The sequence below is a fragment of the Acipenser ruthenus genome, chromosome 13 (assembly GCF_902713425.1).
Source record: "Acipenser ruthenus chromosome 13, fAciRut3.2 maternal haplotype, whole genome shotgun sequence".
In the NCBI taxonomy this organism is placed as follows: domain Eukaryota; kingdom Metazoa; phylum Chordata; class Actinopteri; order Acipenseriformes; family Acipenseridae; genus Acipenser; species Acipenser ruthenus.
This window is the reverse complement of record NC_081201.1, coordinates 7,595,632-7,608,721: the sequence shown is the minus strand read 5'-3', so window position 1 is coordinate 7,608,721 and position 13,090 is coordinate 7,595,632. Positions and strand designations below refer to the sequence as shown.

The 13,090-nt window shown below is 37.6% G+C and overlaps 1 protein-coding gene across 1 annotated transcript in view; it reads right to left on the bottom strand.

Moving 5' to 3' along the window:
• Positions 1-1,582: 1,582 nt before the first annotated feature.
• The window catches only part of LOC117418086 (germ cell-specific gene 1-like protein), a 28,159-nt gene continuing 16,651 nt past the window's right edge, over positions 1,583-13,090 (bottom strand). Inside the window, exons 3-5 of the mRNA XM_034030664.3 lie at positions 10,181-10,333; positions 5,859-5,970; positions 1,583-2,855 (exon numbers count right to left, since the gene is read on the bottom strand). Of these exons, the coding sequence (XP_033886555.2) occupies positions 2,552-2,855; positions 5,859-5,970; positions 10,181-10,333 (569 nt within the window). The 3' untranslated portion in view covers positions 1,583-2,551. The remainder of the gene's footprint in view (positions 2,856-5,858; positions 5,971-10,180; positions 10,334-13,090) is intronic.

The following is a 13,090-nucleotide window of genomic DNA, read 5'->3' as shown; positions in this document are numbered from 1 at the left end:
CCGTGCAAGCAATTTGTTAAGCTTTTAAATTGTCAAGCTGGCAGAAATGAATTACATTATTCATTTGCCATTGGGGGTTGTTCCTTCGTCTATTGCCGAATGCCATGCAAATATGATTAAAACAGAAATGGTTTTTGATCCCTCTCCCTTATGGCTTGCATACAAAACTCCTTGATGAAAATTCAATGATTGCAATACAAAAAGATCAGCTTGGCGCTCTCCACAGCCAAACCTTTTTCTATTTATTACTCGAGGAGATCAAAATAACAAATTGAATATTAATCAGTTTCATTTCTTTAATTGCTTGCTTAACCGAAGCCCCTCACCCTCGTCTCTAGCTTGAAGCATTTGTATTTTGCTGGCTATCACTAAATGAAGATTTAGAATTTCACTTCACAATCAGAGTAATTAGACTGATTTAATTAATGCGCCTCCATTTTATTGTTACTTTCTGCTGCTCCAAGCTTCCGACCTGTCGCATGGCAGGTTGAATTATGCAGTTCAATGAGCACTGGTTTTATTGCATGCTGTAAATACTGTGGAATTACTGACCACATGTCTTCTTTTTAACTGATTTATAAACTCTTCCTTGAAGTGCTCAACAGTAAGGGGGAAAAAAGGTAATTCCAGATGTGGGGAAGGCTTTATTCACAAGCAGGGAGGTAAATATCATTGGCTCTTGGCACCAGCCTTTCAACAGATGCTGAGGAAAGAGCCCAGTGAACCCTTTTGTTGTGGTTTGTAGTCTGTAATAGTTTGGTGCAGATCATTCCAGAATTTGAAGGTTTTTTGGAGCTGAAGTACATTGGTGGCACTCATTTGTTCTAGATTTTAATTTATAATAATGTTTTGTTTTCAGAAGATGTGTGAATAAAATTGATAAACAATCCATTCTATTGAGCTTGTCAGTGCTGCTGCTGTACTGTATAATAGACACTGCTGAGGAGAACATATTGTTTAGAGATGTACTGCACTGCTAAAGAGATTATTGTAAAAAAAAAAAAAACCCAAAAAACGCCTTTCACTCTTGAAGGATTAAAAGCTTAACTATTCAGGCACACTTTCTGCAAGTTTGGCAGTTATAAATGAACATTGCAGTATATGACCTAAAAGATGATCCCTGTTGTATACATACCCATCAGATTCTAATTACTGAGGAAGCAGAATTGTCAAACCTTTTTACTCAGCAGCGAGGAGCATAGTCTGACAGGAAGGTGAAACCCTAGCTTCTTCTATCAGGTGTCTCTGTTGCACATGGAATGTGAAGCACCACCTAGAGGGATTCACTGCTAATGCAGGAAATGTATTTGGAGCAGTAGCGGACATCGTACACCTGAGACAAATCGTAACTTCTCCGAGCTTCAGTACACCTCATTAGGGCAAAAGTTGTTTTCCTCTCCTGGGTGTTGTTCCAACCCTGTTCTAAAATGTTTTCTTAAACCACTTAAACCTCCATCCAGACCCTGAAGTAGTTCATGCTATAATTTTACCTGTTAAACCTGGAGTGGAATTGCCCCCCAGGATCGTGATTGGACACTTCTGATTTAGGCTTTGAATTACACAACGTAAACTTGCAGAATTTTACACATCTTTTTATTTTCAATATAGTTCCAGGAATGGGTGAAAAGAGAAGATAGTTGTGCTTGTTGGACACACATTGACATCTTATGAACATCACAAAGAGCAAGTCCAGCAAAACATTCAGATTCTGTCTGCATACTTAAATGTTCTCTATATGGACAATGTAATACAGTAAATATAGAAGATCACCTGATATAAATTAATAAAAGCCATTTAAAATGCATTTGTGGTCTGTTATATTTTATAGCAAATGCAAATCACTGTAAATTATCACTAAATATTGAAACTACAGGTTTGATTTTATCATAATATTTTTATAAGGCAATATCCATGTGTTTTTGATTAAAGCAATACATAGTTTTAAGATGTTCAAATGTAGTTTTTATTTATTGTACTTTATCAATGGCTTCCAGTGGGACATGTGGTCTACTTTCTAATAGCCTGAACTGTACTTACATTAATTATTTCAGCTGCTTCACAGTACATAGCAATTATACACTTACACATGGTGACCAGTATGTGACCCCGGTCTGAACTGAAAGTACAGTAGTAACATGTTTGTTTTGTGGTAGTCAAAAAAACAATGATATATGTAAACAGTAACTGAAATGGCCACAAAATATAAAGGGCTGTTCTGCTATAGTCAACTTCTTGCCTCAATTTAGTTCGAAATTACAAAAGTACAGGCCATGTCCGAGTGGAGCTACCCAGGAAGCAAGACCGGATGCATAAGCTGTGATGGTCCACCGTGCATGTGACTGTTGCTGCTTACCTACTGTATACAGAGCTGAGCCTGGCCTTTTCAGAGAGCCTTCCTACAAGCTGCTGTATTTTCCATTTCTCACAACCACTTCATAAAAGGAACATCACATAGTGCGTTTGAATTTGCTATCTGAAGGTCGTTGATCGACGGGTAAAAAGGCAGCGTAGCTCCATTCCTTGCTCACATTTCCACGGAGATGTATCGGTCTCAGCACTGCTCCTCTCCGAGCGACTCACGGATCTCTCCCATGTCTATTGAGCCTGAGGGGACCAGCGTCTTGCCCCCACTGTTGCCTGCTGGCCCCGGAAAGACTTCAACAGAGCTGGAGATGGATTGCACAGAGCGGTCCCGGAAGTAGTTGAAGGCCTCCTGGTCAATGAATGTCTGTTCCTCACGGAGGCCCTGCTCATACAGCTTGCGCTTGTGGCGAAACTCTATGACTGTCTTTGTGTAAGAGTTCAGGGTGGTGACAGAGGCTGCCATGCAGCAGGTGAACGAGCCCCAGGCCAAGCTGTGGAGGTACAAAAAGAAAAAGAACACACTTAGGACCAGAGTTTCTTTAATTTATTTGACCTTTATTTAACCAGGTAGTCCTGTTGAGATTAAAATCTCTTTTACAAGGGAGACCTGGTCAAGAAGGTATATGATACAAAAGACACACAAATTCAAATGAGCCCACCAAATACAAACTAGTTAATCAAAGAACAGTTTAAGAGCACCAGCCCAAACAAAAAAATTGTCTCATTGTTTTGGTTTGAACTCCTTCAAAGGAATTGCCAGCAACAAAGGAATAAACTGGACACTGACTGTTCTAGAATGCTGAATCCCTTTTAATTCTATGGCTGATTCCACCAGTCTGTGTTAATTATTTTATAACATTCTAGTTGTACAAAATGAACAGGTGTTTTTCCCCATGGGCCTTACAACAGAGCCTCAAACTATTCAGTTAATATCCTAGAGTTCCAGTTTTAGGTTATACCAAAACAATACAAGAATCACTCTGTATCCCAACTCTGTTGTAAATTAAAAATATTTTTATTTGAAATAAATTATTGAAAGATAATCTGTTGACTCTCACCATTCATTTTAAGCATTCTAGACCATCAACAAGTGTTTACATTATCGTTAATGGTTAGTAAATATAATCAACAGTCAAATAATAAGGATTTGCATTGAGTCCCTGAGTGTCTATGCTATCAAACAGTATCATCAAAGAGGAGGAAGATCCATTGAGGTGCTGCTGTCATCTGATTTTAAAAAGGTGGCAGGTGACAGGCTAGAATCCTCTAGATGGCTAAGGAGAAATGAAGCAATTCTAGCTTTTGTAATAGATGCCAATAGAGCAGCTGCTGTAACGCAAATATAATTTCCAAGGCTTTGTAGGAATAGTACGTCCATTCACAAGGTTTAATAGCTTAGCGTCCAAATAACAACAGAGAGGTAATTTGTTTCCAATTGAGCAATATCTACAGACATATAACTTTGTTTTCCTTTCTGCTTCTATTTCATGGTGGTATGGATCACTTATTCTCTCCTCTGACAAGACAGAAATCAAATAACTTGGACATGTACAGCATGCTAATTTTGGTTAATACCAAGCGGTCCTACACAATCAGCAATGCTGGTTTGAGGCTTCCCCTTACAGGAATTTAGATTAAAACATCACTGCATTACCCTGAATAATCAGCCAGAATCATTAGCAGACCACAGCACCGCCAGCAGCATAATAACATGGTATATTGCAGCACACTGGCATTCCGATCGCTCTGTTGCCATAGGATATGTCATGATACACAACAGGTTTTGATTTATGTAGTGTATGAAATGGAACTATTGCAAGACACTGCTTCTTTGTGGTTCTTTAACAGAGCATTTGTTTTTTAAGGTGCAGTGAACTCTGAGGTAAACATTCCAAATTCCAATGTTTACCTCCTTGTAAACAACACTTATCATTTAATTAACTGCAAAGCAGCAGATTTCTCCAATCATGGTCAATTTTAGATGATACAGGGTTCAGTTACCACCTTCTTCCATAGTTCAGCATGCTGTGGACTCTACAGCATTAGAAAGTAGGTCTTGTTAACATATTCCTAAAAAAAAAAAAACCTACCGGATGGTAGTTTAAGCCCAAATGTTGTCTTTCAATATTGATAATGTTTAAGAAGAAACAGCAATTGAGCTGACATTTTCAGCATAGTTTAGATGGTAACAATCGTATTAATAATATTAAAAAATATGAGGCTGTCTGATAAAGTAATTATTTTTGGATTAGAGGCGACCAACCACTTTTTGTGATCCACCACAAGCAACATTATTGTTCACTACCGAAACATCAAACTTCATTTTCATCTAGCTTCCACTAAAATATTTGCAAGCTGAATATAGCTTTCATGTTACCATTGTCTCTGTATTTAATTTAATTAATGTTGGTTAAGGCAGCAACACTCTTGGGGTCAATATTTTTAGTTAGAGCTTGCATAAAAACATCAGATCTTTTTTTTTTTTTTTTCCCCTGCATGGTAACAGTGGTTTGCATAATTGTTTCCAAAAAAATTGCAATCTTCAGAATATACAGATTGACACATTTTCACTGTGATGCAGGTTTATTTATTTGAACAGGTTGCATTGCTATGGAAACAGTTTGAAAGACATCTGGCAATACTTTCAGAAAGTAGCTAATTACTGTCTTCGGAAGGAATTTAATCAGTTCATACATGACCTTCTGTTGGCATTGCCGCTGTACTAATGCTTCCTAAGACTTTAGCCCTTTTTATTCCAATGTTTAAGACATTTTTGAATATGTATGTTTGTTTTTTCACTGAAAATTGTGTGTGTGTGTGTGTGTGTGTGTGTGTGTGTGTGTGTGTGTGTGTGTTTGGGGCAGCAAAAACTTTAAAACCGACATTTAAAATGTAAAGTTCCGCAACAATTGAGACTGAGATTGCTAATTACAGTGTTTCTTTTTTCCTTTGGCCTTAATTGTGACTTCCTCTTATTGTTGTTTATTGCAGCAAAGTTGCACAGTAATTTTGCAGTCTTCTTTTCCCATGGCTATATGCATTTTACCATAACATGTTTTATAAGCTTTACTTTACCTCGCTGGGCTTTACAGTGTTTAGCTATGCTTTACCAAGCTTTTACAATGCGTCAATGCACTTTTGCTATAAAATGGATAAGCTCAGTCGCACAGAAAAAAATTAAAATTGTGCTCAATGTACTTTGCTAATGAGCTAATCATGCCTCCTACATGAGTTTAAGTGATTCCTGAAAACTGGCAATCAGCAAATAATGCTGGAAAAGATTGCCAAAGTTAATGAGGTAATGCAATCAAAATGAGGTTTGGTTAAACAACAGCTAATTAGGAATCAGTACAGAGTGGAGAATCGCTGAGTGTGTTTAAAGAGCACGACTGGAGAGTTTTGTTTATTTCTAGTTTAAAAGCTAGAGAAGGGAGGGGGAGCTTGCTGAAGGTCTTATCTTGGTAAAATAAATACTTTTGAATAGGAATGCATACCAAAACGACCAGCCGTAGTCCCACGTGTGGGGTCTCCAGTCCTCTGGCCCAAGGCTGACTGTCACCTGGAATACCTGAGTGTACATCATGTGGGCCACCATTCCTAGGAGTCCTGAAAAGACCACAATTAAAGTAAGAAAAACAAAGCTCTATGCTTATAGCCACTTCTTTAGAAGGACCACCTCACTATTGGGACCACTCTGCTGTATTCTTGTCCCAATACTTGCTGGAGGGTTCGTTTTCATCAATAAATGGAATGCCCCACAATGACACAATTGTGTGGATTCTCTGGCACTACAGAGCTGCTATATTTTGATCACACACTTTATTTCACCTAGTGCCATACAACACAGTTGTGGCGGTGTTGGGTTTGCATGGGATAAGTGAGGGTCTAGTTGTCCAGGGTGTGTTCTTCTGTGATGGGATGGTTGCTTGTTATACCATGCTTGTTCTTTTTAGTTCATGTCATGTTATGACTGGTAAAGAAGTTTACTGTAAAGCATAGCAAAGAGCAGTACAACCTAGTGAAAGTATGTGAGACAGTCGAGCATGGTAAAGCACGAAAAGTGTGGTAAGGTAACATATGGTATGAATATTGGCAAGGTGTAACAGATTGCAAATTTACCATGGTAAACTTGGAAGAAAAACATCCATAACTTCATCACAAAAAAGATATCCAGTAATAGTAAAAAGAAACTAAGAAAATTAGACATTTTGATTGGATGTTTGCCGATTGAAAGTAGCCACAATATCATTCTACACAGGTTAGTCCTCTTCTTTTATACTGGATACATATTTTCGCTGTGTGCATATTTATTGGTCAGTCAATCATGTGCACTCCAAGATGTAATGCCAACATATCAGATTTAATTGAATTTCTAATTTGATCCTGTCAGCAAAGGATTGCTTTTCATAAGGTCCTAACTGTGGTTCTAATTAAACAACCTTGTATCGTATCAAACATCACATTGCATAGCAGCTTATGCTATCTACCCCATTGTCTCAGTCAACCATGCCTTTTAATCACAGCATTCAGATTCTATATTGCATTAGAGACCAAACATCTAATAAAAAGATGGGAGATGGAGAAAACTGATACAAAAGTGCGTGTGTGTGTCTTTATGCTTTCTTCAGATTATTAATGGCATAACAAAGCCTCTTTGAATCCTGCTCATGTAATCAGTGCAATGGTCTTTAAAGAACTTTAAAAGCTGCAGATGGCTTTTCAGGGTGAGCAGTCAGAAGAATTTAGTTGTATGTCATTGAGCAACAGCTGCCTGTTGAGCTTACATATGGCACCAGCACCACACATTTTCTTATCTTAAAAGGTTCTTAAAGGGACATACAGGGGCACTGTCATGTTAGATTTAGTCCAAAAAAGGCACATTTTTTCTCTTGAGAAATTTCCCAGAGTAGCAAATGGCGTTCGGGCAAGTCACATGATGATTTTAAACAGGTGACCAGAGTTTTCGTTCATTTTTATCTGTATAGATTTTTTTTATATAATAAATGAGAAATATTTTTTATACGTCCTTCGGATGAGATGAGGTCTTATTGTAAGTGACTTGGCAGCAGCAGTTGTGATGCATAGTTCACCCCCTAGTCTCTGTAAGTCGCTTTGGTGAAAAGCGTCTACTACATGACTAAATAATAATAATAATAATTATAATAATAATAATAATAAAGCACTGCAATTATTTCTATTTTTACACTATATTCGTGTGAATCATATTATAGTTAAATGTGCCAGTGTATGACTTGGTATAGCAACACCACCTAAATTTCAAAATCCATATATCAATATGCTGTTATTGTTGTAAAAACTGTGAATCAGCTACCACTTTTGAGGATCTGAAGTTTTGTTTGATCTACAGGACTCGAAGACTCTCGTGGTATTCAAGTGTGAGGTTTGCACAGCAGAGTAGAATCTAGTGAAAGGATTATTTAATTGTAATCAGTTTTTTTTACTAGCGTAACCCACATTGGAAAAAAATGAGTTAAATCACTGAGTTAGAGCCAATTTCATCTAATGGCATTTGAAATACTTACATAAAAACTACGGTCTTAAGTTTCTGAAGTACATTTATTACAAAGAGATAACTGAGACTTGCTAATTGGGCCATTTTACTTCATTAAGCAAGCTGACAGAAAAACACTGACTTGTGTTGAGTGAGCTGCAGAGCTCTGAGCAGGCCACTAATAGTGCATTGCTTCTCTAATTAATCATCCCCTTATTCACCAAAGTGTAATAAAGCATAGTGAATGTAAAGCATAGGAAGGCATTTAAAGAATAGCGAGGTATGGTAAAGCATATTAATAAACATGGCAAACCAGGATAAAGTGTGGTAAAACACATAGTATAACCATGGGGAAAGCATGAAAAAACTGCAACCATGCAAAAATACTGTGGTAACTTTTATATGGGTCTTACTGCATATGAGACTAATGAGCTTGTCCATGGAAGGCTGAACTTTCAATTTCACTGTGCAAAATTCTTCTAAATGTTTAAATATATAACAGGACTGGGGCATAATGTTTTAAATTCCCCAGCTTGGTTTATGTGACTTTTTCTAGCCCCTAATAACTCTTTAATGCATCTTTTGGGAGCACTTTGCAATAAATTGCTGAGCTATGTAAAGGAAAAGGTTGTAATTAACTTATTATTATTTTAACAGGGTTGTCACTTCATCCAGGGAAAAAGAACAATCAATCTTATGCCAATTAACAGTTATTTAAGACTTGGGGGAACGGTTATGAACTTGGGGATTACACCACTGCGATAACATGCACAGTATCAGTCTAATATGTCTAATATGAAACTGACAAGGGAAACTTGAAAAAAACATCTCCCAAAAGAAGACACAATCCACAGTCCTCAGTTTACAAATAATGTGCAATATCATGTTTTGAAAACAAGATTGAGAATGCAGTAAATGGTAGACATTGATCCACGCACTGAACACTATTAAATATGGTAGGAATTTGCTAAAATGACAAACGTATGCAAAAATATAGTTATTTGTGTTATATAGAAAAGCATTCATGGGTTATAAAGTGCAAACATCAATGTGATTTTGAACCCCCTAATGTATGTACTTTTAACCAACTTATATTGTTACAAGCTTTCAAGGTGACATGATCAGTTTAGGTACACTTGGAGGTTCTGAAACTTTAGTTTGCGCATTCTAAAATGTTTTGGTGTTTCATCTGTAGCAGCTTAGAGACCACTTGCAACATATTTTCCACGCCAAAAAACAATAATTTCAGATTTCTCACAAAGAGGATTTCTCACATTTATCCTGAAGAAAACACCATCAATGCATTTTAAATGTTTTGTGAACTGTTAAATTTAAACCAATCCACAAGGACATCCACTGTTGTTGAGAAAGTTCTTTTTTTTATTATTCAAAGATTCTGAGAACTACCTTTTGTGTATAATGCTTCTGAGGCTGGATCATGCCGGAATTCAAAATACAGTGAAATTGAAAAGCAGCTTTGAACTTAACGGGGGGAAAAAGCTGAAAGCTGCACCTCCCAGTTCCCCAGTTTACTGTTTCTGCATCACAACCAGACCCTCCAGTTATCAGGGAGGAGGTGGTATTCATTCCAATATAACACGGCTTCACTCACCACCACTGGGCTCTGAGTCATCAACTCTCTACACTGGAAAGCAGCAAACTGATATACTTATTCTGAAACTTGTTTCTGAAGTATTTTGAATTAAAAAAAAAAAAGAATCTCTCCAACTTCAACTAGACATATGATTAAAAGTATGTCTTATCTATTTAAAGAAGAAAATGTACAGCAGGTATGGCTTTTTCGCTATTTTAAGTTGAATGAGCAGTACAACCTGAATTATTCAGCTGAATAATGTTATGTTAACATATTGAATTACACACCGCTTTGTAGTTTTCCATGCACTTAATGAAAAACTGACAACAATTGAAAAATGTAATAATTTGAAATCTAACATGAAATACTGTACTACTATTATGGCTTCCGGTAGACTTTTGCGACATTTTGTAGTTTCTTTGATTACATGATGTTAAATAAAACATCTAGATTATGTCTCAATCCTAAAATTCTAGGTGATGCAACTTGTGGCAATAGCTGTGAGCATTTAGGGCCACTGGAGTTGCTCTCACATTGTTAATTAGGCTACAGAAGCCTCTGGGGAACCGCCCCAGAACATTAACAAAGAAGATATAAAGTTATGGAAGAAACTCCAGGAGATAAATGTTTAGGCTGATGCCTTCATCACAGATTATTTATGATGGATCCATAACCTAAAGTGTTACCACAAAAAATGAACTGTCAAGTACCTGAAAGCACAGTGAACACAGCTGCAAAGGCATTCAGTTTCAGCCCATCTATCACATTGCTGGAGTGAAAGAGCTCCAGGCACATTAGACTGAAGCCAACGACCAGCAGCATGATGTACAGCACTTCAGACACCACTGACAGCCAAAGGACACCTGCAACACAAGGAAGACACACATTTCAAAGTTTGCTTAATTTGAATGGGGTCTCATATTTGCATAAAATCCCTTGGTCCCCGCAGTGTTTAGTAAAACTGCCCCTGACCATAGGAACACGTTAAAGTAGGCTAATCTTTGTATCGAATCAAAACTTCTGAAGGACTAGGATAGAAGCCATGCTGTTTTTGTTTATGCATACTGTAGCTGGCATATGGTCCAGTTATCAGGGAGGAGGTGGTATTCTGATGTTGTCCTTCAGATGAGGCTTTCAGTATGGTTTGTGAAGGTAAATATCCTGTTTTCCATGACCCCAGGTTTCAATGTACCATGGGGCTGCAAATGAACTGTTGCTGGATGTTTTCCCATTATGAGCTTAGCCCTTAAAGGCACAGCTATTATGGTAATTTATATGGACAGAAGGAATCGACAATGTGGTGGAATGTGGAGGAATGGGGATTGTCCTCAGTCAAGATGCCTCATGTCATAGGGGGCTTTGAGAAATGTTGGGAAACCCTGTGTTAAAGCATTATTGCTCTCTTTCTAAGTGTCTGCCTTCTAGTCACTTCTCCAGTGCTGTCTAAATGACCATTTTAGTAAGAGCTAGTCTGTGTTGACTCGGCTTGGATACTGGAGGAATACTGTACAATAAACATTCTAGCTTATCTTATCTTATCTTTTTTTCTCTTTTTTTAAATGCTGAACGGTCGGTGTTGCTGAATTCCTCAGCATTCAGACATTCAGCACAATGGACAGTTTTGTTTTGCAGAGGCACTGGGCTGGAGAGAGCACTGAAGGATGGAAATAGGCAAGAAGATGTCAACCATTGCTATTCAGTCAGCTAAGAATTTGTATTTATACTGGAATCATGCTAATGTCCTGATCTGGTTTCTACTCGGGTGACTTTCAATATGAAGTCAGTGTCTAAAAATATTGTCCAATAAGTTCATCTGTTGCATTTTACTGACCCTCTTTCCGACTCTTCAACTGATCGGTACTTTTCAACTGTAGTATTGGCTTTGAAATATCTAGATATTCCAAGCTGAAGTATAATTCACAAGCAAAATAACCAAAAGATCTTCAGTAGAAGAAAAGGAGAGCCAGTGATGAATTTCTACTTACAAAGAAAATAGTTTTTAAAAACTTAGTTAGCACTCTGTCATAGTCATGTAGTCATACAAATGCCACAGTTAAAGATATGTGAAAATGGCTTGGCTTTGCAAATTAAGTGTGCATTTCACATTTGGATAAAGTCTAATTTTTCTAGTGTAGCCCTACTGCATTAAAGTAGAAGTACATTTTCAAGCAATGGTTCTATTTGCTAACATGATATCATTACAGTATATTCGTATAATAATAAATGTGGTCCTTTATTTAAAAAAAAAAATACATGAGCAGAAGCATGTATAAATCAAGTGCCTGACCTCCTGTCTTGAGTTCAGTTAATGCCCTGGAGTTATTGGCAAGTTTGTAGCAAACTAGATGAATATTGGTTGGGGAGGCTGCTAGCTGTCTTCCATGAGAACTAGAGGGATTTAAACACTCATGGGGTACTCATGGGTTCTGTGTGCAACAGTGTATTATGAAGGGATATATATATATATATATATATATATATATATATATATATATATATATATATAGATAGATATAAATATATATATATATATCCCTTCATAATGGCACACATTATATATACAGACGTGCTCAAATTTGTTGGTACCCCTCCACAAAAAACGAAGAATGCACAATTTTCTCTGAAATAACTTGAAACTGACAAAAGTAATTGGCATCCACCATTGTTTATTCCATATTTAATAGAAATAAGACTTTGCTTTTGATTTTTTATTCAACATAATATTGTAAATAAGAAAACAAATGAAAATGGCATGGACAAAAATGATGGGACCCCTAACCTAATATTCTGTTGCACAACCTTTAGAGGCAATCACTGCAATCAAACGTTTTCTGTAGCTCTCAATGGGACGTCTGCACCTGTTAACAGGTAGTTTGGCCCACTCTTCCTGAGCAAACTGCTCCAGCTGTCTCAGGTTTGATGGGTGCCTTCTCCAGACTGCAAGTTTCAGCTCTTTCCATAGATGTTCGATAGGATTCATATCAGGACTCATAGAAGGCCACTTCAGAATAGTCGAATGTTTTGTTCTTATCCATTCTTGGGTGCTTTTAGCTGTGTGTTTTGGGTCATTATCCTGTTGGAGGACCCATGACCTGCGACTGAGACAGAGCTTTCTGACACTGGGCAGTACGTTTCACTCCAGAATGCCTTGATAGTCTTGAGATTTCATTGTGCCCTGCACAGATTCAAGGGTGCCAGGCGAAGCAAAGCAGCCCCAAAACATAACCGAGCCTCCTCCATGTTTCACTGTAGGTATGGTGTTCTTTTCTTTGAAAGCTTCATTTTTTCGTCTGTGAAAATAGAGCTGATGTGACTTGCCAAAAAGCTCCAGTTTTGACTCATCTGTCCAAAGGACATTCTCCCAGAAGGATTGTGGCTTGTCAATATGCATTTTAGCAAATTCCAGTCTGGCTTTTTTATGTTTTTCTTTCAAAAGTGGAGTCCTCCTGGGTCTTCTTCCATGGAGCCCACTTTCGCTCAAAAAGCGACGGATGGTGCGATCAGAAACTGACGTACCTTCACCTTGGAGTTCAGCTTGTATCTCTTTGGCAGTTATCCTTGGTTCTTTTTCTACCATTCGCGCTATCCTTCTGTTCAGTCTAGGGTCGATTTTCCTCTTG